The sequence below is a fragment of the Scyliorhinus torazame genome, chromosome 15 (genome assembly GCF_047496885.1).
Source record: "Scyliorhinus torazame isolate Kashiwa2021f chromosome 15, sScyTor2.1, whole genome shotgun sequence".
In the NCBI taxonomy this organism is placed as follows: domain Eukaryota; kingdom Metazoa; phylum Chordata; class Chondrichthyes; order Carcharhiniformes; family Scyliorhinidae; genus Scyliorhinus; species Scyliorhinus torazame.
This window is the reverse complement of record NC_092721.1, coordinates 54,054,309-54,080,395: the sequence shown is the minus strand read 5'-3', so window position 1 is coordinate 54,080,395 and position 26,087 is coordinate 54,054,309. Positions and strand designations below refer to the sequence as shown.

The following is a 26,087-nucleotide window of genomic DNA, read 5'->3' as shown; positions in this document are numbered from 1 at the left end:
TCAGCCGGTCGAAATCGGAAACTGCACTGGGCGCTAATTGGTTTCAGATCCAACCGGCGAGATCTGGATCTCATTAATGGGAAGGAGCCCCTAACGAATGACCTCCCGTGATCTAACTGGGTCCCCAGCAAGCCATGCGGGTGCCCTTCAGCACACTTTTAAAAACGTGAGCGAGCACAATGGATGCTGCCCTATGGCGGATGCTCTGACCACCTCAGATATCCCATCTAGCTCCAGTGCGTTCAATAGTCTTGCTAGGTCGGCATCTCAGAATCATGGAGCAGGCCTGCACGGTGGCATGGCTGGATGCTGTCTGGGATTTGCTGCTGCTTCCCCTAGTTAGCAGGGAGCTGCTGGCCATAGTCCAGGTGAATCAGCTAGCGGGACACTTTCCAATGTGAAGTCCATGGGATCATTACTGGTCTTAATTGGCATTAGATACCGGTGCAGGTCTCACCTGGTCAGCCATCGGAAGCACCTGGCAACTCCCACTCGCTATCGTACTTGTAGAAGTAGAGGTTTACAGCATGGAAACAGGCCATTCGGCCCAACTTTGCCACACCGCCCAGTTTTTAAACCACTGAGCTCGTCCCAATTGCCTGCATTTGGCCCATATCCCTCTATACCTATCTTACCAATACAACATTTGGGGCAGCACGGTAGCCTTGTGGATAGCACAATTGCTTCACAGCTCCAGGGTCCCAGGTTCGATTCCGGCTTGGGTCACTGTCTGTGCGGAGTCTGCACGTTCTCCCCGTGTGTGCGTGGGTTTCCTCCGGGTGCTCCGGTTTCCTCCCACAGTCCAAAGATGTGCGGGTTAGGTGGATTGGCCATGATAAATTGCCCTTACTGTCCAAAATTGCCCTTAGTGTTGGGTGGGGTTACTGGGTTATGGGGATAGGGTGGCGGTGTTGACCTTGGGTAGGGTGCTCTTTCCAAGAGCCGGTGCAGACTCGATGGGCCGAATGGCCTCCTTCTGCTCTGTAAATTCTATGAAATCTATCTATGAACTGTCTAAATGCTTTTTAAAAGACAAAATTGTACCTGCCTCTAGATACTCACCAACCTGAGCCAGATGAAAAAATTGCCCCTCTGGTCCCTTTTGTATCTCTCCCCTTAAAACCCATGCCCCCTACTTGGAAACCTTTCCGCTAGATCTTGCCCTGAACGTTTGATATACATTAATAATTTGCAACATAATGCTCAATGCACCCAAATAAAGTGGCAGATGATAAACTCAATAACACATCAGGAAGATGTGGACAGATTCAATTTAATGCGAAGTGATACATTTGGGAAGGATGGAAAGAGAAGTGGGTGCAATCTTCCCAAAAGGGAACAAAGTCCCGTAGCGAGAGAGTTTAGCCGCATGTTTCCCGGCACTCGCAGTGCCGAGAAACGCATGGCTATTCAATGCTACCCGTGTTGAATAAGGGGCCTAAACGGGGAACACGCGGCAGGGTCAGTTTTTTTACAACAGGGAGCTCGGCTTGCCGGAACTCCCCGTTGTAGAGAGATCGGGCGCCATTTTTAAATGGCATCCTGATCTCAGAGGCTCACACAAAAAAAAAAAAAAAAAAAAAAAAAATTACCCCCACCCAGGGCACCACCCTGCATAAAGGGTATGCAGCTGGGGGCCTTCGATCCCCTTGGAGACCCCCACGAGTGCAGTTTTGTCTGGTTCCCCCTTTGTGGGGCCCAGTACCAATCAGCACCTGCCAGAGGTCTCCGAGGCGAAGGGATTGAATCCCAAAGCCTCAAGTATCTCGGGAATCTGCAGAGCAAGGCTTACGGCCTCACTCTAATATGCAGATGACAAAAGTGGGCATTGTGGGCAGGATTCTTCTTGCAACATTTCGCGAGATGGTGCTGAATCTCACGAGGTGTTGAGAGCAGGGTGAATCCCAGGAGCGGAGTCTCCCAGCTTTCACCGTCACAGACGCTTTTCGGTGCAGCATGGCCGGAAGATCGCACCTATGATGAAATAAATGGCTCAAATTTTAAGGAAGGTGCAGCCATTTTATGGTGTGTGCAGTGAGGTCAACTGGCTTATTAATAAATTCAATGAGCTGGACTTCCGGGTGCGGCGATGACCAGCTGAGTCACACGTTTCGGCAGCTCCCGGTGGAACGGACTTTTGGGCTCTTGATAGGAGCCCCATCGGCAATTTTAACGGCAAATAACACTGTGCGGTAATCCAGAAGGGAATCCCCCCTGGACACGGATGGAAAAAAAAAGAGGGGAAAGTAGCCGGATTGCGGTGGATCCTCTAGAGCAGCGGCCAGGAAGGCAGGCACAAAGCAAGATGGCGTCGGAAGGAGGCAGTTTAATATGGGGCCCTGACCAACAAGAGTCCCTGTGGCGTTGCATAGATGAACTGAAAAAGGAGATGAAGAAGGAGCTGTTGGCCCCGATATTACAAGCGATTGAGGGGCTAAAGGAGGAGCAAAAGACCCAGGAGCAGGAGCTTCGGGTCGTGAAGGCAAAGGCTGCTGAGAATGAGGACGACATACAGGGCCTGGTGGTGAAAACGGAGATCCACGAGGCACAACACAAAAGATGTGAGGAAAGGCTGGAGGTGCTGGAGAATAATGCGAGGAGGAAGAACCTAAGGATTCTTGGTCTTCCCGAAGGTGCAGAAGGGGCAGACGTCGGGGCATATGTGAGCACGATGCTGCACTCGTTAATGGGATCGGAGGCCCCGATGGGTCCGCTGGAGGTGGAGGGAGCCTATCGGGTTATGGCGCGAAGACCGAGGGCTGGAGAAATTCCTCGAGCAATAGTGGTGAGATTTCTCCGATATAAGGACAGAGAGATGGTCCTCAGATGGGCAAAGAAAACTCGGAGCAGTAGGTGGGAGAATGCAGTGATCCGCATATATCAAGATTGGAGTGCGGAGGTGGCGAGAAGGGGGGCAAGCTTTAATCGGGCCAAGGCGGTGTTGCATAAAAAGGAAGGTCAAATTCGGAATGCTGCAACCGGCAAGACTGTGGGTCACACATCTAGGGAAACACCACTACTTCGAACCGGCAGATGAGGCGTGACATTTATTGTCGAGGAGAAGCTGGAGTGAGCGGGCCAGAAAAAGAACGTTTGGGACAAAAGTGGGGGGGGGGGGGGGGGTGAATTTGTGAGATGAAGGGGGGGAAAAGGGGGGGAAAAGGGGGGGGGGGGGGAGAAAAGAGAGGACTTCCCAAGTTGTTAAAACTGCGACCCTGTAACTTCTCTCTTCCCCATGTCGTGGGGGAGGGGGTGAGGGAGGATGAGGAGCTGAGGGCGCCGGCCATTGGGGGCGGGGCCAAAAGGGAAGCGCGGGCTTTGTTCCTGCGCTATGGTAATCATGGCGGGAACAGGGAAGCAGGAAGGAGGGGGCCTCGCAGTGTGAGCCGAGGTCACGGGGGGGAAGCCGAGGTCGGCCAGAGTTTGCTGACTTCTGGGAGCAACAAGGGGGGTGCAATTACGCTAGCCTGGGATCTAGCGGGGGGCGGGGGGGGGGGGGTTAACTGGGTTGCTGCTGCTGGGGAGAAGGGGGAGCTGGTATGGGAGGGGGGGGGGGGGGGTCGGGGCAGGGGGGGGGGGGGGCGCGCCACCTGGGGGGGGTGGATACAGCTACGTGGGAACCGGGTGAGGAGCTGGATTGAAAAAGGAAATGGCTAGTCGTCAAGGGGGGGGGGGGTAGTAAAGAGTCCCCCAACCCGGTTGATCACGTGGAATGTGAGAGGGCTGAACAGGCCGATTAAGAGGGCACGGGTACTCGCACACCTAAAGAAACTTAAGGCAGGTGTGGTTATGCTTCAGGAGACACATCTGAAGCTGATAGACCAGGTTAGACTTCGCAAAAGGATGGGTGGGGCAGGTGTTTCATTCAGGGCTAGATGCAAAAAAACAGGGGGGTGGCCATACTAGTGGGGAAGCGGGTAATGTTTGAGGCAAAGACTATAGTGGCGGATAGTGGGGGCAGATACGTGATGGTGAGTGGCAAACTGCAAAGGGAGGCGGTGGTATTAGTGAACGTGTATGCCCCGAACTCGGCCAATTTTATGAGGAGTATGTTAGGACGAATCCCGGACCTAGAAGTGGGGAAGTTGGTAATGGGTGGAGACTTTAATACGGTGCTGGACCCGGGGCTGGACAGATTGAGGTCCAGGACCGGAAGGAGGCCGGCTGCAGCTAGGGTGCTTAAGGATTTTATGGAGCAGATACCTGGATCTTTAGCAGACCTAGGAATAAGGAGTTTTCGTTTTTCTCCTATGTTCATAAAGTTTATTCACAAATAGATTTGTGTGTTGGGAAGGGCACTGATCCCAAAGGTGACGGGGACGGAGTACACGGCTATAGCCATTTCGGATCATGCTCCACATTGGGTGGACCTGGAGATAGGGGAAGAAACAGAAGGGCGTCCACCCTGGAGAATGGACATGGGATTATTGGCAGATGAGGGGGTGTGTTTAAGGGTGAGGGGGTGTATTGAAAGGTACTTGGAACTTAATGATAATGGGGAGGTACAGGTGGGAGTGGTCTGGGAGGCACTGAAGGCAGTGGTTAGAGGGGAGCTGATATCTATTAGGGCACATAAAGGAAAGCAGGAGGATAGAGAAAGGGAGCGGTTGTTGAAAGAACTTCTGAGGGTGGACAGACAATACGCAGAGGCACCGGAGGAGGGACTGTACAGGGAAAGGCAAAGGCTACATGTAGAATTTGACTTGTTGACTACGGGTAATGCAGAGGCACAATGGAGGAAGGCACAGGGTGTACAGTACGAATATGGGGAGTTGCTGGCCCACCAACTGAGGAAAAGGGGAGCAGCGAGGGAGATAGGGGGGAGTGAGAGATGAGGAGGTAGAGATGGAGCAGGGAACGGAGAGAGTGAATGGAGTGTTCAAGGCATTTTATGAAAGATTATATGAAGCGCAACCCCCGGACGGGAAGGAGAGAATGATGTGCTTTCTGGATCAGCCGGAATTTCCTACGGTGGAGGAGCAGGAGAGAGTGGGGCTGGGAGCACAGATTGAGACGGAGGAAGTAGTGAAAGGGATTGGGAGCATGCAGGCAGGGAAGGCCCTGGGACCAGACGGATTCCCAGTTGAATTCTATAAGAAATATTTGGACTTGCTGGCCCCGCTACTGAGGAGAACCTTTAATGAGGCGAGGGAAAGGGGGCAGCTGCCCCCGACTATGTCAGAGGCAACGATATCGCTCCTCCTAAAGAAGGAAAAAGACCCGCTGCAATGCGGGTCATACAGGCCCATTTCCCTCCTGAATGTGGATGCTAAGATTCTGGCCAAGGTAATGGCAATGAGGATAGAGGATTGTGTCCCGGGGGTGGTCCATGAGGACCAAACTGGGTTTGTGAAGGGGAGACAGCTAAATATAAATATACAGAGGCTGCTAGGGGTAATGATGATGCCCCCACCAGAGGGGGAAGCGGAGATAGTGGTGGCGATGGATGCCGAGAAAGCATTTGATAGAGTGGAGTGGGATTATTTGTGGGAGGTGTTGAGGAGATTTGGCTTTGGTGACGGGTATATCAGGTGGGTACAGTTGCTGTATAGGGCCCCGATGGCGAGCGTGGTCACGAATGGACGGGGCTCTGACTATTTTCGGCTCCATAGAGGGACGAGGCAGGGGTGTCCTCCGTCCCCGTTATTGTTTGCATTGGCGATTGAACTCCTGGCCATAGTACTGAGGAGGGGAGTACTTAAGGGGGGGGGGGGGGGGGGGAAGAACACCGGGTATCTCTGTATGCGGATGATTTGTTGCTATATGTGGCGGACCCGGTGGAGGGGATGCCAGAGATAATGTGGATACTTGGGGAGTTTTGGGGATTTCTCAGGGTATAAACTGAACATGGGGAAAAGGGAGTTATTTGTGGTGCATCCGAAAGAGCAGAGCAGAGAGATAGAGGATTTACCGCTGAGGAAGGTAACAAAAGATTTCCGGTACCTGGGGATCCAGATAGCCAAGAATTGGGGTACATTACATAGGCTTAATTTAACACGGTTGGTGGAACAGATAGAGGAGGATTTCAAGAGATGGGACATGGTGTCCCTGTCATTGGCAGGTAGGGTGCAGGCGGTTAAAATGGTGGTCCTCCCGAGATTCCTTTTTGTGTTCCAGTGCCTCCCGGTGGTGATCACGAAGGCTTTTTTCAAAAGAATTGAGAAGAGCATTATGAGTTTTGTGGGGGCTGGGAAGACCCAGAGAGTGAGGCGGGGATTCTTGCAGCGTAGTAGGGACAGGGGGGGGGGGGGCTGGCACTACCGAACCTAAGTGAGTACTACTGGGCCGCCAATGTTTCAATGGTGTGCAAGTGGATGGGAGAACAGGAGGGAGCAGCGTGGAAGAGATTGGAGAGGGCGTCCTGCAGGGGGACTAGCCTGCAAGCAATGGTGACGGCACCGTTGCCGTTCTCACCAAAGAAATACACCACAAGCCCGGTGGTGGTGGCTACATTGAAAATTTGGGGGCAGTGGAGACGGCATAGGGGAGGGACGGGAGCTTCAGTGCGGTCCTCAATAAGCAACAATCATAGGTGCGTTCCGGGGAGAATGGATGGGGGATTTGGAGCATGGCAAAAAGCTGGGGTAGTACAACTAAGAGATCTATTTGTAGATGGGACGTTTGCGAGTCTGGGAGCACTGACGGAGAAATATGGGTTGCCCCAAGGGAATGCATTTCGGTATATGCAATGGAGGGCTTTTGAGAGGCAACAGCTGAGGGAATTCCCGCGGCTCCCGACGCAGGAAGTGCAGGATAGAGTGATCTCAGAGACATGGGTGGGGGACAGTAAGGTGGCGGACATATACAGGGAGATGAGGGACGAGGGGGAGATCATGGTAGATGAGCTGAAAGGGAAATGGGAAGAAGAACTGGGGGAGGAGATTGAGGAGGGGCTGTGGGCTGATGCCCTACGTAGGGTAAACTCATAGTCCTCGTGTGCCAGGCTAAGCCTGATCCAATTTAAGGTGCTACACAGGGCGCATATGACTGGAGCACGGCTTAGTAAATTTTTGGGGGTAGAGGATAGGTGTGCGAGATGCTCGAGAGGCCCAGCGAATCACACCCACATGTTCTGGTCATGCCCGGCACTACAGGGGTTCTGGGTGGGGGTGGCAAAGGTGCTTTCGAAGGTGGTGGGGGTCCGGGTCGAACCAAGCTGGGGGTTGGCTATATTTGGGGTAGCAGAAGAGCCGGGAGTGCAGGAGGCGAGAGAGGCTGACGTGTTGGCCTTTGCGTCCCTTGTAGCCCGGCGCAGGATATTGTTAATGTGGAAGGAAGCCAAACCCCCGGGTGTGGAGACCTGGATAAACGATATGGCAGGGTTTATAAAGTTAGAACGGATTAAGTTAGTGTGAAGGGGTTCGGCTCAGGGGTTCACCAGGCAGTGGCAACCGTTCGTCGACTACCTCACAGAAAGATAGAGGGAATGGAAAAGAAGTAGACAACAGCAGCAACCCAGGGGGGAGGGATCAGACGGACTCTCAGGGATGGTATTGTATATGTATAGGTATTTGGTATATGTAATTGTATATTGGATTGTTGGGATTGTATTTTGAGTATTTATTTTGGACAAGGCAGTTGCCATTTAGTTTTGTTGTGGAGAAGGCACAGGGAGGTGGAAGGAGCCTCAGTTTGGACCCCGATACGCAACAATCACAGATTTGTTCCTGGCAAGATAGACGGAGGGTTTCAAAGCTGGCATAGGGCAGGTATTAAAAGGATTGGAGACCTGTTCATAGACGGAACTTTTCCTAGCTTGAAGGCGCTGGAGGAGAAATTTAGTCTGCCCCCTAGAAATGCCTTCAGATATTCGGGTACGCGCCTTTCTTAAAAAAAAAAACAGGTGACAACATTTCCGTTGATACCCCCATGTAGGATACAGGATAGGGTGGTGTCTGTCACCTGGGTAGGGGAGGGAAAGGTGTCAGACATTTACCAAGAACTACAGGAGGCAGAGGAAGCCCCAGTGGTGGAACTTGAGGACAAGTGGGAGGAGGAGCTAGATGCGGGCCTCTGTGCTGATGCCCTAAGCAGGTTAATTCCTCCTCATCATGTGCCAGGCTTGGCTTAATTCAGTTTAAGGTGGTCCATTGGGCACACATGACGGCAGTGAGAATGACCAAGGTCTTTGGGGTCGAGGATAGATGTGCGGGAAGCCCAGCGAACAATGTCCATGTGTTCTGGGCATGTCCGGCTCTCAAAGGATTCCGGCAGGGATTCGCTAAGGCAATGTCCTAAACACACGGATGGTGCAGAGTCCAGAGATAGCGATCTTTGGTGTGTCGATCCAGGAGTTCAGGAAGCGAAAGAGGCACGGGTTTTGGCCTTTGCCTCCCTGGTAGCCCGGAGACGGATCCTTTTAATGTGGAGAACTCAAAACCCCAGAGTGTGGAGACCTGGGTTGGTGACATGGCTGGGTTTCTCAGTCTTGAGAAAATAAAGTTTGCCAAGAGAGGGTCCATGACGGGGTTCTCTCGGAGGTGGCAGCCGTTCCTCGACTTTCTAGGAGAGCATTAAAATGTCGTCAGCAGCCAACCACTGAGTAAAGAACCTACCTCTGACATCTCTCAGAGATTTTCCACCATGACCCATATAGTTATGCCCCCTTGTAACAGCTACATCAAACCGAGGAAAGTCACTGAACGTCCACTCAATCTATCCCTCTCATCATTTTATACACCTCAATTAAGTCACCTCTCATCCTTTTTCACTCCAATGAGAAAAGCCCTAGCTCCCTCAACCTTTCCTCATAAGACCTACCCTCCAATCCAGGCAGCATCCTGGTAAATCTCCTTTGCACCCTTTCCAATGCTTCCACATCCTTCCTATAGTGAGGTGACCAGAACTGCAGACAATACTCCAAATGTGGTCTCACCAGGGTCATGTACAGTTGCAGCATAACCTCAAGGCTCTTAAACTCAATTCCCCGGTTAATAAATGCTAACACTATAGGCCTTCTTCACAGCTCTACCACTTGGGTGGCAACTTTTAGAGATCGAAGGACATGAACTCAGATCTCTGCTCCTCCACATTCTTCAGAACCCTGCCGTTAACTCTGTAATCCGCATTCAAATTTATCCAACCAAAATGAATCACCTGACATTTATCAGTGTTAAACTCCATCTGCCACTTTTCAGCCCAGCTCTGCATCTTATCAATGTCTCTTTGCAGCCGACAACAGCCCTCCACATTCTCCATTACTCCACCAATCTTGGTGTCATCAGCATATTTATTAACCCAACCTTCAACTCCATCATCCAAATCATTGATAAAAATCACAAATAGCAGAGGACCCAGCACTGATCACTGTGGTACACCGCTGATGACTGGGCACCAGGCTGAATATTTACCATCTACCACCACCCTGTCTTCTATGCGATAGCCAGTTACTGATCCAAAGAACAAAGAAATGTACAGCACAGGAACAGGCCCTTTGGCCCTCCAAGCCCGTGCCGACCATGCTGCCCGACTAAACTACAATCTTCTACACTTCCTGGGTCCGTATCCCTCTATTCCCATCCTATTCATGTATTTGTCAAGATGCCCCTTAAATGTCACTATCGTCCCTGCTTCCACCACCTCCTCCGGTAGCGAGTTCCAGGCACCCACTATCCTCTGCGTAAAAAACTTGCCTCGTACATCTACTCTAAACCTTGCCCCTCTCACCTTAAACCTATGACCCCTAGTAATTGACCCCTCTACTCCGGGGAAAAGCCGCTGACTATCCACTCTGTCTATGCCCCTCAGACCTCTATCAGGTCGCCCCTCAACCTCCTTCGTTCCAGTGAGAACAAACAGTTTATTCAACCGCTCCTGTCGGCCAAAGTTCCCTCTATGCCATACCTCCTTACTTTCTGCATGAGCCAACATGGGGCACCTTATCAAATGCCTTACTAAAATCCATGTATAAAAACATCAACTGCTCCACCTTCATCTATGTACTTAGTTACCTCCTCAAAGAATACAATCAAACTTGTGAGGAAAGACTTACCCCTCACAAATTTGTGCTGACTATCCTGGATTAAGCTGTATCTTTCCAAATGATCTTAAATCCTATCCCTCAGGACCCTTTCCAATAATTTACCTATGACCGAAGTGAGACTAACCGGCCTATAATTCCCAGGGTTATACCGATTCCTTTTCTTGAACAAGGGGACAATATTTGCCTCTCCAGTCTTCTGGCACTATTCCTGTAGACAGTGAGGACATAAAGATCAAAGCCAAAGGCTCTGCAATCTCATCCCACCCCTCCCAAAGAATCCTAGGATATATCCCATCTGGCCCAGGGGACCTATCTATCCTCAGGCTTCTCAAAATTTCTAACATAGTCCTTCCGAATATCTACCTCCTCCAGCCGATCAGCCTGTAACGCACTATCCTCCTCAACAACATGGCCCCTCTCCTTTGTGAACACTGAAGAAAAGTATTCATTTAGGCCCTCTCCTATATCTTCAGACTCCATGCACACTTTCCCACTACGGTCCTTGACCGGCCCTAACTTCACCTTGGTCATTCTTTTATTCCTCACATAAGTGTAAAAAGTCTTGGGGTTGTCCTTCATCCTACCCGCCAAGGACTTCTCATGCTCCTTCCTAGCTCTCCTAATCCCTTTCTTGAGCTCCTTCATAGCTATCTTGTATCCCTCAAGTGCCCTAACTGAACCTGGTTCTCATCCTTACAGAAGCCCCCTTCTTCCTCTTAACAAGACATTCAACCTCTTTTGCAAACCATGGTTCCCTCACTCGACCATTTCCTCCCTGCCTGACCGGGACACATATCAAGGACACGCAATATTTGCTCCTTGATTTGCTCCATCTCAATTGTGCCCATCCCTGACAGTTCCTGTTTCCATCTTATGCTCCCCAATTCTTGCCTAATCGCATCGTAATTACCCTTCCCCCAGTTATAAACCTTGCCCTGCCGTATGTTCCTATCCCTCTCCATTGATATAGTGAAAGTCACCGAATTGTGGTCACTATCTCCAAAGTGCTCTCCCACAACCAAATCTAACACCTAGTAAAATATACCATTAAAATAGCTGTGGAAACCAGATAAGCTGTGCAAAAAAATACTGCGGATACTAGAATCTAAAATAAAGAGAATATTAGATCAACTCAACATTACATTGTGACGGATCTGCTCCTTTTACCTGCCTTGGTGCTATAACCCAATATATCTTGCACAGTGCTATTCCCTGCTCCAAGAGCAGTGCTGACTATGACTAAGCTGTACATCCAGCAATTACTTACACAGAAAAGCCTTTGAAGGTGCAACAGGACTATCTCAGGCCCCCAGCATATAACTGCAAAAGTGTCTTCACAATCAAAAAAAACACTTGAAACTGAAAAATGACATTGCCTTAAAGCTGTGACTTGATTGGCTAACAGGGAAGCTGTGCTAAATTTGAAAACCTATTAAATTACTTGTGATAAACTGCTTTCAGACTGAAGTGATGTATTGTTCCTGCATATGTGGGAGCTGGTGGACCTCATTGTGGTTCCCAGTGGCCACATCTGCAGAAAGTGTTGGTTACTGGAGGAACTCCGGCTCAGAGCTAGATTCTGAGCTTCAGACACTGCGACACATCAGGGAAGGAGAAGAGGCACCTCGACACTTGTGTTTAAGGAGGCAGTCACACCCCTGAGATTAAATACCTTGAATTCGGCCAGTGATCCGGGAAAGGAGGGTGTGGCTGCGAGTGAGGTAGGTCGAGGTATTCAGTCAATAGGGTTGTAAAAGCCTCAGCCCTGGAGCTCGTCATTATGGGTGACATGATAGCACAGTGATTAGCACTGTAGCTTCACAGCACCAGAATCCCAGATTTGATTCCCAGCTTCGGTCACTGTCTGTGCACATTCTGTGTCTGCCTGGGTTTCCTCCCACAAGTCCCAAAAGATGTGCTGTTAGGTAATTTGGACATTCTGAATTCTCCCTCCGTGTAACCGAACAGGTGCCGGAATGTGGTAACTAGGGGCTTTTCACAGCAACTTCATTGCAGTCTTAATGTAAGCCTACTTGTGACAATAAAGATTATTATTGCTCCGTGTGGACTGGAACTGCTGGGAGGATGAACAAGCTGACCACAGCACCATGGTACAGGGAGTCGTTCAAGTCAGAGGAGGGGGAGGAAGAGAAAAGAAATGTAGTCATAATTGGAGATAGTATAGTTAGGGACATTGACACTGTTCTGCGACCAGGATCCAGAATCCCAAAGGTTGTGTTGCCTGCCTGATGTTTGGGTTCAGGATCTCTCATCTGGGCTGCAGGGGAACTTGGGAGTGGGAGGGTAAAGATCCAGTTGCCGTGGTCCACGTAGGTACCAACGACATAGGGACAACCGTTCTGATAAGGGAGTATGAACAGCTAGGAGTAAAATTAAAAAGCAGAACCAAAAAGGTAATAATCTTTGGATTACTACCCGAGGTGCAAGCTAATTGGCATAGGGTCAATAAGATTGAGGTAAATGCGTGGCTCAAAGATTGATGTGGGAGGAATCAGTTTGAATTCATATGGCACCAGTACAGGGAAGAAGGGACCTGTTCCGATGGGACGGTCTTCATCAGAATCATGCTGGGACCAGAGTCCTGGCAAATCTATTAACTAGATCTGTCGATGGGGCTTTAAAGTCTAATAATGTAATAACCTTTGTCACAAGTAGACGGACATCTCAAAGTTTGCAGATGAGACCAAGTTGGATGGGATGGTTAACGGTGACGAGGATTGGACAGCATGGTGATGCAGTGGTTAGCACTGCTGCCTCACAGCACCAAGGTCCCAGTTTAGGGGTCCTAGGTCACTAACCATGTGCAGTTTGCACATTCTCCCCACAACCCAAAGATGTGCAATGCAGGGTAGGTGGATTGTCCACGCCAAATTGCCCCTTAATTGGAAAAAATTAATTGGGCACTCAAAAAACTGTGACGAGGATGTAGAGATCCTACAGCATGATCTGAATAGGTTGGGCGAGTGGGCAAATCAATGGCAGATGCAGCATAATTTGGATCAGCGAGGTTATTCACTTTGGTAGCAAAAACAGGAAGCAGATTACTACCTGAATGATTGTAAATTGGGAGAGTGTCCTTGTGCACCAGTAGCATGCAGGTGCAGCAGGCAGTAAAGAAGGTTAATGAAAATGAAATGAAAATCACTTGTCACAAGTAGGCTTCAAATGAAGTTACTGTGAAAAGCCCCTAGTCGCCACATTCAAGCGCCTGTTCGGGGAGGCTGTTACGGGAATTGAACCGTGCTGCTGGCCTGCCTGGGTCTGCTTTCAAAGCCAGCGATTTAGCCCTGTGCTAAACAGCCCCTAATGGTAGGTTGGCCATCATTGCGAGACATTGAGTACAGGAGCAGGGATGTGCTTTTGCAATTATACGGGGCTTTGGTGAGGCCACACCTTGAATATTGTGCAGTTTTGGTCTCTTTTTCGGAGGAGGGATGTTCTTGCTCTCGAGGGAATGCAGCAAAGGTTTACCAGACTGATTCCAGGGATGGCGAGACTGTCACATGGGGAGAGATTGACTAGGTTAGGATTGTTCTCACTGGAGTTCAGAAGAATGAGGGGGGGGGAAAGGGGGAAATCTCAGAGACTTATACAATTCTAACAGGACTAGACAGGATAGATTTTCCCGATGGTGGGAGTGTCCAGAACCTGGGGTCACCGTCTTGAGGATTTAGAATAAACCATTTCGGACAGAGGTGAGGAGGCATTACTTCACCCAAACAGGTGAGCCTGTGGAATTCATTACCACAGAAGATAGTTGATGCTAAAAAATTGAATGGAAGAGGCAGTTAGATGTAGGACTTGGACGAATGGGATCGAAGGTTATGGGAGAAAGCAGGATTAGGCTATTCATAGAATCATAGAAGTTTACAGCATGGAAACAGGCCCTTCGGCCCAACTAGTCCATGCCGCCCAGTTTTCAACCATTAAGCTAGTCCCAGTTGCCCACACTTGGCCTATAACCCTCTATACCCATCTTACCCATGTAACTATCTAAATGCTTTTTAAAAGACACAATTGTACCCGCCTCTACTACTACCTCTGGCAGCCCATTCCAGACACTCACTACACTGAGTGAAGAAATTGCCCCTCTGGGCCCTTCTGAATCTCTCCCCTCTCACCTTAAACCTATGCCCTCTAGTTTTAGACTCCCCTACCTTTGGGAAAAGATGTTGACTATCTACCTTATCTATGCCCCTCATTATTTTAGAGACCTCTATAAGATCACCCCTAAGCCTCCTACGCTCCAGGGAAAAAAGTCCCAGTCTATCCAGCCTCTCCTTATAACTCAAACCATCAAGTCCCAGTAACATCCTAGTAAATCTTTTCTGCACTCTTTCTAGTTTAATAATAGCCTTTCTATAATAAGGTGACCAGAACTGCACACAGTATTCCAAGTGTGGCCGTACCAATGTCTTGTACAACTTCAACAAGACGTCCCAACTCCTGTATTCAATGTTCTGACCAATGAAACCAAGCATGCCGAATGCCTTCTTCACCACCCTGTCCTCCTGCGACTCCACCTTCAAGGAGCTATGAACCTGTACTCCTAGATCTCTTTGTTCTATAACTCTCCCCAACGCCATACCATTAACTGAGTAGGTCCTGGCCTGATTAGATCTGCCAAAATGCATCACCTCACATTTATCTAAATTAAACTCCATCTGCCATTCGTCGGTCCACTGGCCTAATTGATCAAGATCCCGTTGCAATCCTAGATAACCTTCTTCACTATCCACTCAATTACTAGGGGGCATAGGTTTAAGGTGAGAGGGGCAAGGTTTAGAGTAGATGTACGAGGCAAGTTTTTTTACGCAGAGGGTAGTGGGTGCCTGGAACTCGCTACCGGAGGAGGTAGTGGAAGCAGGGACGATAGGGACATTTAAGGGGCATCTTGACAAATATATGAATAGGATGGGAATAGAAGGATACGGACCCAGGAAGTGTAGAAGATTGTAGTTTAGTCGGGCAGTATGGTCGGCGCGGGCTTGGAGGGCCGAAGGGCCTGTTCCTGTGCTGTACATTTCTTTGTTCTTTGTTCACTGTGCCACCAATCTTGGTGTCATCTGCAAACTTACTAACCATGCCTCCTAAATTCTCATCCAAATCATTAATATAAATCACAAATAACAGTGGACCCAGCACCGATCCCGGAGGCACACCACTGGTCACAGGCCTCCAGTTTGAAAAACAACCCTCTACAACTACCCTCTGCCTTCTGTCGTCCAGCCAATTTTGAATCCAATTGGCAACCTCACCCTGGATCCAGTGAGCTTTAACCTTCTGCAACAACCTACCATGCAGTACTTTGTCAAAGGCTTTGCTAAAGTCCATGTAGACAACGTCTACTGCACTGCCCTCATCTACCTTCTTGGTCACTCCCTCAAAAAACTCAATCAAATTTGAGAGACATGATTTTCCACACACAAAGCCATGCTGACTGCCCCGAATCAGTCCTTGCCTCTCTAAATGCTTGTAGATCCTGTCTCTCAGAATACCTTCTAGCAACTTACCTACTACAGATGTTAGGCTCACCGGTCTGTAGTTACCAAGCTTTTCCCTGCTGCCCTTCTTAAACAAGGGCACAACATTCACTACTCTCCAATCTTCAGGCACCTCACCTGTGGCTGCCGATGATTCAAATATCTCTGTTAGGGTACCTGCAATTTCCTCCCTAGCCTCCCACAACATCCTGGGATACATTTCATCAAGTCCGGGGGATTTATCTACCTTGATGCGCTTTAAAGACTTCCAGTACCTCCTCCTCTGTAATATGCACACTTCTCAAGACATCACTATTTATTTCCCTTAGTTTCCTAACATCCATGCCTTTCTCCGCCGTGAATACCGATGAGAAATATTCATTCAGGATCTCACCCAACTCTTGTGGCTCTGCACATAGATGTCCTTGTTGATCCTTAATAGGCCCTACTCTGTCCCTAGTTACTCTTTTTCCCTTTATGTATCTGTAGAAGTTCTTTGGATTCTCCTTTGCATTATTTGCCAAAGCAATTTCATGTCCCCTTTTTGCCCTCCTGATTTCCCTCTTAACTCTATTTCAACAATCTCTATACTCTTCAAGGGATCCAATTGATCCCAGTTGTTTATGTAAGTCATATGCCTCCTTCTTCTTTTTGACCAGAGTCTCAATATCTCGAGTCATCCAGGGTTCCCTACTTCTACCAGCCTTGCCCTTCACTCTAAAGGGAATGTGCTTACCCTGAACCCTGGTTAACACATTTTTAAAAGCCTCCCATTTACCAGCCGTCCCTTTGCCTGCCAACAGTCTCCCCCAATCTACCTCGGAAAGTTCCTGTCTGATACCATCAAAATTGGCCTTGCCCAATTAAGAATTTTAACTCTTGGGCCAGACCCATCATTGTCCATAGCTATCTTAAAACTAATGGAGTTATGGTCACTTGTCCCAAAGTGATCCCTCACTAGCACTTCTGTCACTTGCCCTTCCTTATTTCCCAAGACGAGGTCAAGTTTTGCCCCCTCTCTAGTCGGTCCATCCACATACTGAATGAGAAATTCCTCCTGAATACACTCAACAAATTTCCCTCCATCCAAGCCCCTAATGCTATGGCTGTCCCAGTCAATGTTGGGAAAGTTAAAGTCCCCTACTATTACCACCCTATTTTTCTTGCAGCTATCTGTAATCTCCTGACATATTTGCTCCTCAATTTCCCGCTGACTATTTGGGGACCTGTAGTACAGTCCTATCAAGGTGATCTCTCGCTTCTTATTTTTCAGTTCCACCCATATAGACTCAGTGGGCGAACCCTCGGATATATCCCCTCTAAGTACTGCCGTAATGTTCTCCCTAATCAAAAACGCCACTCCCCCTCCTCTTACCTCCTGTTCTATCCTTTCTATAGCATCTGTACCCCTTCACGATCCCTCGAATGAAGGGCTTGTCATATGAGGAACGGTATTGAATTGGATGATCAGCCATGATAGGTGATAAATGGCAGAGCAGGCTCGAAGGGCCAATGGCCTCCTTCTGCTCCCATCTCCTATGTATCTAATAACTGCAATGAAGTTAGTGAAAAGCTCCTAGTTGCCACATTCCGGTACCTGTTCGGGTACACGGAGGGAGAATTCAGAATGACCAAATTACCTAACAGCACGCCTTGCAGGACTTGTGGGAAGAAATTGGGACACCCGGAGGAAACCCACACAGACACAGGGCGAACGTGCAGACTCCACACAGACAGTGACGGACGGGAATCGAACCTGGGACCCTGGCGCTGAGAAACAACAGTGCTAACCACTGTGCTACCATGTTCGGGGGGGGGGGGGGGGGGAAAAGAGGGAAGAAATAAGGGTTCTGTTCTATGAAGAATTAGAAAATCAAAGTTAAATGGGAAGAAACATAGAACATAGTACAGAAGGAGGCCATTCGAGTCTGCACCGACCTACATAAGCCCTCACTTCCACCCTATCCCCGTAACCCCTCCTAACCTTTTTGGACACCAAGGGCAATTTAGCATGGCCAATCCACCTAACCTGCACGTCTTTGGACTGTGGGAGAAAACTGGAGCACCCGGACCCACGCAGACACAGGGCGAACGTGCAGACTCCACACAGACAGTGACCCAGTGGAGAATTGAACCTGGGACCCTGGTGCTGTGAAGCCACAGTGCTAGCCACTTGTGCTACCATGCTGCCCAAGCATGGTATAGTATTGTGAGCAGTTTTGGGCCCTGTATCCAAGGATATGTCGCCCATGGAAAGGGTCCAGAGGAGGTTCACAAGAATGATCCCTCGAATGAAGGGCTTGTCATATGAGGAACGGTTGAGAACTCTGGGTCTGTACCTGTTGGGAGTTTGGAAGGAGGGGGAATCCTATTGAAATTTACAGGATACAACGTGGTTAGAGTGGATGTGGAAAGGATTTTTCCACTCATAGGAAAAACTAGAACCGAAGGCACAGCCTCAGACTAAAGGGACGATCCTTTAAAACAGAGAGGAGGAGGAATTTCTTCAGCCAGAAGGTAGTGAATCTGTGGAACCCTTGATGTAAAAGGCTGTGGAGGCCAAAAATCACTGAATGTCTTTAAGACAGGATAGGATCTTGATTAATAAGAGCATCAGGGGTTATGGGGATGATAGAATGGGGATGAGAACAAGATCAGCCATGATTGAATGGTGGAGCAGGCACGATGGGCTGAGTGGCCTAATTCTGCTCCCATGTCTTATGGAGATCTTTAATGTTCATACAACAAACAAAAGAAAAGCCGACAGGGTCTTGGTTTCGCATTTCAAAGGGACAACTCCTCTGGCAATGCGCATTGCATTACTATGGAGTATTCACCCAAGACTGATGAATCTGAACACAAATCAAGTTTGACACCAAGACAATGAAACTGTCCACTGGGGCTATCCTTTTGATGGCATTAAACAAAGACCACACCGACTTGTTCTGGTCATCATTAAAGTTCCCATAGCTCCTATATCTATTTTTATATAATCCTTTTTAGTGTCACAGGTAGGCTTATTAAAAATGCAAAGAAGTTACTGTGAAAATCCCCTAGTCGCCACACTCCGGCGCCTGTTTGGGTATATCCTCCCACTTGTTCAGGTTTGTCCTATTTCTCAAACAATTCTGTACTAAACATTGATGAAAATCTCAGCTGTTTAAGTGATCCCCCCCAAGCTGCCCTATTCATCTACTGCTCCAAACAAAGGACAATTTGCATTTCATTCAAACTGCAAATGGCACCATCTCCACTACAGTGTGACTCATGGTCTAGTGCTGCCAATGTACACAATACATTAGCATGAGAAAATCTCTTCAGCTATTCTATTAATAATGCAGTGTTCAAATAGCTTGGGTTCACCCTTCAAAGCTGCAAATACAATGTTAGCATAAACATCAAATCTGTTGTGATCCACAGAACAACCAAACTGGTTGAGCAAGTTGCAAATAAAAACAGAGAACAACTTTCAACCAGTCAATTGCTGTCAAAAGATCTGCATGTGATTAATAAGTAATTATTCTGGTACTCCACTGCCAAAGAAATGTCAGCCTGTGTCTCAGGCTGGTTCAGTTACTCTCACTTTCCAAGTCTACTGGTCTAATGACCAATGCTCAGCTTCAGAGGCCTTTGCAAAAGGGACCTGGTCATTTACTAGTTGGAGTTCTCAGGTCAACAGGATCTCCAAGGAGGATCTACACTCCTTTCCCATCCTTTCTCCTATTTCAAACCAATTTCCCATAAATAGATGTTTCCATTCCTTGTTGCAATCCTTTTTGGAAAAAAAATAGGCCATTTCAAAACTCTAAGGATGAAAACCAAAAGCGATATTGGAATTGCACAAGGTAGGTTAACCTCAAACTAGCACCTGGGTTGAAACAGGACCCCCACCAAATATTCACCATTTCTCCCACCTTAAGGCAGCACAAGACAGTGTCTGCATGTTCTCTCCACGTCTGCGTGGTTTCTACCGGGTGATCCAGTTTCCTCCCAGTCCAAAGATGTGCAGGTTAGGTGGACTAGCCATGCTAAATTGCCAAGTGTCCAAAAAGGTTAGGTGGGGTTACTGGGTTATGGGGATAGGGTGGAGGTGTGGGCTTAAAACTCGGGTGCTCTTTCCAAGGGACAGTGCAGACTTGGAGGGCCGAATGGCCTCCTTCTGCACTGTAAATTCTATAAGACGATGGAAGCTTCTCATCTGAGTTACAGTGAGTGTTTACCACTGGGAATTATAAAGCGATGATTTCAGCTTCTGTAAGGATGCATCCAAAATCAGAGAAAACAAATCATTATGAAACACAAGACAGCAAGAAGCGAGGCTGCCTCTCACTTACTTCCCCAGAGGCATTAGAAAGAACAAGGTGAAGAGCTTTTATCGGTGTCTGAAGTCTTGGTCCCACTTAGCGAACTGGACCTCTGACACAATCAAATAGTCTCTCGCCTCTCTGGAAGCGAACTGCTAAATATAGGCAAAAACCCAGGTTTTGCAGATTGTTTTCTGGATCGACTTACCCCCGCCGAGACAGAACTTAAATTTTCTTCAGTAATTTCTTTATTAGTTTCAGTGGTGATAGCAAGAGTTACCATTGATGTGTGACCACATAAATGCTGCTCATTTTTTTTTTAATCCCTGAAATACACAAGTGAGTGTGTCTGGCAGATGTTCTCCTTCAAGTTCCCGCTTTCCCGCCCTCCGCTGCCAGTCTTGCACTCACCGAAACATTCCAGCAGCAGATTGGGGACACTTTCAAGCTTCCCATGATTGGGAACCACTGCAAAAGAACATCAACATTTAATGCAGGATTTACCCGGAGGCAGGAGACGATGGTGTTGTGGTATTGTCACTGGAGTAGTAATCCAGAGACCGAGTATTCTGGGGTCCCAGGTTCAAATCCCACCTCTGCAGATGGTGAAATTTGAATTCAATAAAATTCTGGAATTAAAAGTCTAGTGATGACCATTGTCAACTGTTTTAAAAACCCACCTGGTTCACTAATGTCCTTTCAGGAAGGAAATTGCCATCCTTGTCTGGTCTGGCCTATATGTGACTCCAGGCCCACAGCAATATGGTTGACTCTAACTGACCCTCAAGGGCAATTAGGGACGGGCAATAAATGCTGGCACAGCCTGCGACACCCATGTCCCGAACGAATAAAAAAATAACTTCTGAATGCTGCCGTTCAGAAATGTGTGACCCTTTTGACTACCCGCAGTTTGAAAAACCCTGTACTAAGTAGTACCCATACCAAAGTCTGTTGTACAGAAGTCACAAAAATGGCACATTTCTAATCCTGTACGTACCTACAGCAGCATGAAAATGAGACAATGCATCTGCTAACTGTCCTGCAGCCAGCAGTTTCTTCCCCATTTCAAGATGCTTATCAACTTCAGCATTTATACCACCTTCTATTCCTGTAAAAAAAAAAGAACAAATATTTAAAAATTGGAGGATAAAATGAGATCAATAAAAAGGTACATTGATTTGGATCTCTATCACTTCTTCCCATCAGTTTTGCTTAGTCTAAAAATGGTTTTCTTTGAGAAGAAAGGAACTTGGGGACAAAGGACAAACTGATAGCCAACAACAGCATGAGTTGAAAATGAAATTGGATCCCAAAATATGAAAATTCAGTTAGTCATAAAAATTTTAATGCAACACTAGGTTAAATACCCCTACTAATGTAAAATGGGATTTCCAAATTAAAATGTAGACATCAGTTAAGCTTGTTGACGAGGATTCTGGCTAGCGCTCATCGAAAATCAATTTGCATATTGAGGTGTATGGATACCGTTTCCTGACATTCAGTGACACAAGTCGGCCATTTGCAATCATGCTCTGAAAGGACAATTAGCTCTTTCCTACGATTACACCCCAATAGTCATTTGGTCGTATAGAACTCGAGAGTTTTGCTGGCAAAAAAAAAAAAAAAGCCATTTTGGTGGAGCTTTCCATCTTGCACTCATGAGGACAATCATAAGAACATCGCACTCATGAGGACAATCATAAGAACATCAATGTCAGGGGGAACAACTTTATACTGTAGAAGAGAATGCTGAATGGCCACTTTGGGCTGGCAAGTGGCCTGACTGGTGGAGGTGTTGTCATGGGTTCAGTGTGGATCTACTGGAAGCTACATATTTGAAATATACTGCCCTGTTCTTTGTAAACAGAGAACACATTGCACTTGTTTCAACTAAACAAGAGGTGATAAATCATTCCCAGGTTCATTCCTCAGTGCAATGCTTTAACCAGAGTTGATGCTTGACAGCTAACTGCCAGTCACAATGGCAACCTCTAACAGTGCCCATTTAAGTGGCTGGTTTAGTACAGGACTAAATCACTGGCTTTGAAAGCAGACCAGGGCAGGCCAGCAGCACTGTTCAATTCCCATACCAGCCTCCCCAAACAGGTGCCGGAATGTGGCGACTAGGGGCTTTTCACAGTAACTTCATTTGAAGCCTACTTGTGACAATAAGCGATTTTCTTTTCATACCAACAAATCAGCACTCACAGTACAGTGGTTGTTTCCCCGGACATTGGTAAACACTTTAATCAGCACTACACGGAAGGAATGTTAACACTTCATCCAATATACCAACAGGTCTAGACAGATGAGATTTTTTCTCTTCAACAGGACACTTCGCAAGTTTTGATTTGGCTGTAAAACATTTTGCTTTTAACATCAAATGGTTATGAAAGGCACAAAGAAAAGAAAGTCTTTTGTTAAACTATAGAAAAAAATATCTTCACATGGTCCAAGTAACCAGAGAGCTAGAAGAACCATATCTGCTTCAAAGGTATTTGCGAATACCACACAGCATAGAGCTGGAACATCAGCAGTGTATAATGTTGAACTATTGGGAATGGCATCAGTAAGTGGTCCAATCGTAACCAAATCATTCAATATCCCTACTGCAACGAAATAGGTGAACTACTGTCACGGACTGCAAACGCATTTCACTCCTTCAGCCTTGGCAAAGGCAGCCAAAAGGTTCAAGTACCTTAGAGGGATGCTCGACATGGATGTGATGAAATGCTACACTTTCTTAATAACGGTCTCACTATAGTTAGCGTTATCAAAATGCTTCTTTCAAAAGTCAATAAAACTATTGAATTTTTTTTTTTTTAAACTTTAAAATTCAACCAACAAGCAAATTTTATCCTAGTAAGACTGAATCTCTACACTTATCTAGATCAGCACCTGAAGCAAAGCCGACAACGGACTCAGAATATTGTATTTTAAACGGGCTGGAGTATCCATTGCATTTGGGCGGCAGTGGTTAGCACTGCTGCCTCACAGCTCCAGGGTTCAATTCCGGCCTTGTGTGACTGTCTGTGTGGAGTTTGCACATTCTCCCAGTGTCTGCATGGATTTCCTCCAGGTACCACCCACAGTCCAAAGATGTGCAGGTTAGGTGGATTGGCCATGCTAAATTGCCCCTCAATGAGCAAAAGGTTAGATGGGGTTATGGGGTAAAGGCGTGGGTTTAAATAGGGTGCTCTTTCCAAGGGCCGTTGCAGACTCGATGGGCCGAATGGTCGGCACTGTAAATCCTATGATTCCTGCATGAATATACGCTTAATCTGATCACAACCTTGGAACTATAGAATTTTGGATACAGTATACCCAAACTCCTCAATCTTTGCAGCCATCCATCCATCATACCCAAAATATGAATGCATCTCCACAAAAATTGACAACTCTTGGACAGGATTATCAGATAGTGTTGGTTTTTAGATGGCAAACTAGTTCTTAGATAAGTTTGTGACCCACTTTTTCCCATTTGTTTTAAACATGACAAAATTGCATTTGATCATTCAAAATTGAGAAGAATCCTCAATTATAGGTTTGGGCGATGCCAAGACCCAAAAGGCAATCTTACAATGTTTGGTTGTGGCATCAGCCATATACTGATGTTATTTACTGCTGTCATACAGGGTCATGGGGATATCTACTCCTGGAAGTAGCTGCTCAGCATTGCATTGCTCACCTGAAATCAAAGAGAGGAGAAAATTTCTGGATTCTCATATCAGTACATACTCTCATCCAGTCTGTGAGGGCAGGTGACAAGAGCATCCCAATGCCAGAAGTGAGCATTCACACTCAGCCCACTGCATTCTCAATGGTCAAACACAGAAAATAGGAACAGGAGGCAATTTGACCCCGCTCCTGCATTCATTATCATAGCTTTTCAAAATAAATTTAGAATACCTAATTCATTTTTTTTCCAATTAAGGTGCAATTGTCAATCCATGTTAGTACCTTGCCTCGAATGCCCCTATTTTACTCAGCAGTCTCCAGCATCTTATCAAAGGCCTTTTGGAAGTCAAGATAGGTAACATCCATTGGCTCTCCTTGGTCTAACCTATTTGTTATCTCTTCAAAGAACTCTAACAGGTTTGTCAGGCACGACCTCCCCTTACTAAATCCATGCTGACTTGTCCTAATCCGACCCTGCACTTCCAAGAATTTAGAAATCTCATCCTTAACAATGGATTATAGAATCTTGCCAACAACCGAGGTCAGGCTAATTGGCCTATAATTTTCCATCTTTTTCCTTGTTCCCTTCTTGAACGGGGGGTGGGGGTTACAACAGCGATTTTCCAATCCTCTGGGACTTTCCCTGACCAGTGACTTTTGAAAGATCATAACTAACGCCTCCACTATTTCTTCAGCTATCTCCTTTAGAACTCTAGGATGTAGCCCATCTGGGCCCAGAGATTTATCAATTTTTAGACCTCTTATTTCTCTAGCACTTTCTCCTTTGTGATGGCTGCCATATTCAACTCTGCCCCCTGACTCTCCGGAATTGTTGGGATATTACTCATGTCTTCTACTGTGAAGACTGACGCAAAGTACTTATTTAGTTCTTCAGCTATTTCCTGGTCTCCCATCACTAGATTACCAGCGTCATTTTAGAGCGGCCCAATGTCTACTTTTGCCTCCAGTTTGTTTTTAAATGTATTTAAAGAAACTTTTACTATCATTCCTAATGTTACTGGCTAGCCTACCTTCATAATTGATCCTCTCTTTCCTTATTTCTCTCTTTGTTATCCTCGGTTTGTTTTTGTATCATCTGCTCCTAGTGGCGACGGGCTTAGTCTAGGGTGAGGTTAGCAAAGAGCGGGGGCTGGGGCGACCTCAAGGGTCGAGAGTCTACAGACGGTCCATTGAACTCCAAGGTAAGACTTGAGGTGGCATTGGAAATCTAGACCTTGTAGTTGGGCAGCGCAGAGTTGGGAGAGGATGTAGAGCTTGAAATTTTTGTAGGCCCCGTACTGCAAGGGTTGCGACACAGTACCCACAATGTGATTCGGAAGCCAGGGAGATTTTCTGGGTCGCGGGTAAAATTGGGAGAGAGCAGCACTGTACCATATCTGGGTGAATGAAATTCTCCCGGAGTCGAAGAGGCAGGTCATCTCGTGGCCGTTGATCCGGGCGGCCAACATGGATTTAGCGAGGTGATGAGGTCAAGATTGATCGAGGGTGATGGGAGGCGAGCTTCGGAAGGTGGGTGGGCAGATCGAGGGTATCAGAGGCCAGCGTACGATCAGGTGAGCAGGGGTTCCGGGAGGCAGCGGGAGATTGGTAAATACGTTAAGGGCCCATGGTGTTCAGGGTAAGATCCTGGCATGGATAGAGGATTGGCTGACTGGCAGAAGGCAGAGAGATAAAGGAGCGTTTTTCAGGATAGCAGCCAGTGACTAGTGGTGTGCCTCAGGGGTCTGTGCTGGGACCGCAACTTTTCACAATATACATTAACGATCCGGAAGGAGGAACTGAAGGCACTGTTGCCAAGTTTGCAGTTGATACAAAGATCTGCAGAAGGACAGGTAGTATTTGGACAATTTGCATCAGTGCATTGCGGTCACTGCATCCGAAAGGTGGTTTGTGGAGGAGCTGTTGTCAAGTGACAGTTAAACCCGAAACACTTCAGTGTTTCCCTCCCTACCTACTCTTCTAACCAAAAAAAAAAAGAAATCACTGTAAGGATCCCAGCAGAGTAAAGATCAAGAGGGAGACTCGAGGGCAGGTAGAAGTAGAAAGAAGTTAAACCATGAAGTCACAGCCTGCAGGCAAGTGATTGGCAAGTAGTTTTTCTTTTCCCTGAGGTGTTATCGTGCAGGGTGGAGTGGTTGCTGAGTGAGTGCTTGCTGAGAAGGAGTGTAAATTTTATGAAAAAACAAAAACAACTTACTGTTGGGAGTGTAAAAATGGCAGGAGATCCCAGACCAGTGTTATGCTCCTCTTGCTCAATGTGGAGCTCAGGGATGCAGCCAATGACCCGGACTCCTTCATGTGCGGGAAGAGTCCCCAGCTGCAGCTCCTGTTAGACCGAATGACAGCTCTGGAGATGCAGATGAACTCACTTTGGAGCATCCGCGATGCTGAGGAGGTCGTGGATGGCACATTCAGTGAGTTGGTCATTCCGCAGATTAGGATTGGTGAGGGAGACAGGGAATGGGTGACCAGAAGGCAGAGAAAGAGCAGGAAGGCAGTGCAAGTGTCCCCTGCGGTCATCGCCCTCAAAAACAGGTATACCGTTTTGGATACTGTTGGGGAAGATGACTCACCAGGGGAAGGCAGTAGTAGCCAAGC

At 47.4% G+C, this 26,087-nt stretch overlaps 1 protein-coding gene across 1 annotated transcript in view; it reads right to left on the bottom strand.

The window, feature by feature from the left end:
* The window catches only part of dnajc3a (DnaJ (Hsp40) homolog, subfamily C, member 3a), a 214,367-nt gene that overhangs the window by 138,597 nt on the left and 49,683 nt on the right, over positions 1 to 26,087 (bottom strand). Inside the window, exon 2 of the mRNA XM_072476253.1 lies at positions 20,788 to 20,898. Coding sequence (XP_072332354.1) covers positions 20,788 to 20,898 — 111 coding nt within the window. The remainder of the gene's footprint in view (positions 1 to 20,787; positions 20,899 to 26,087) is intronic.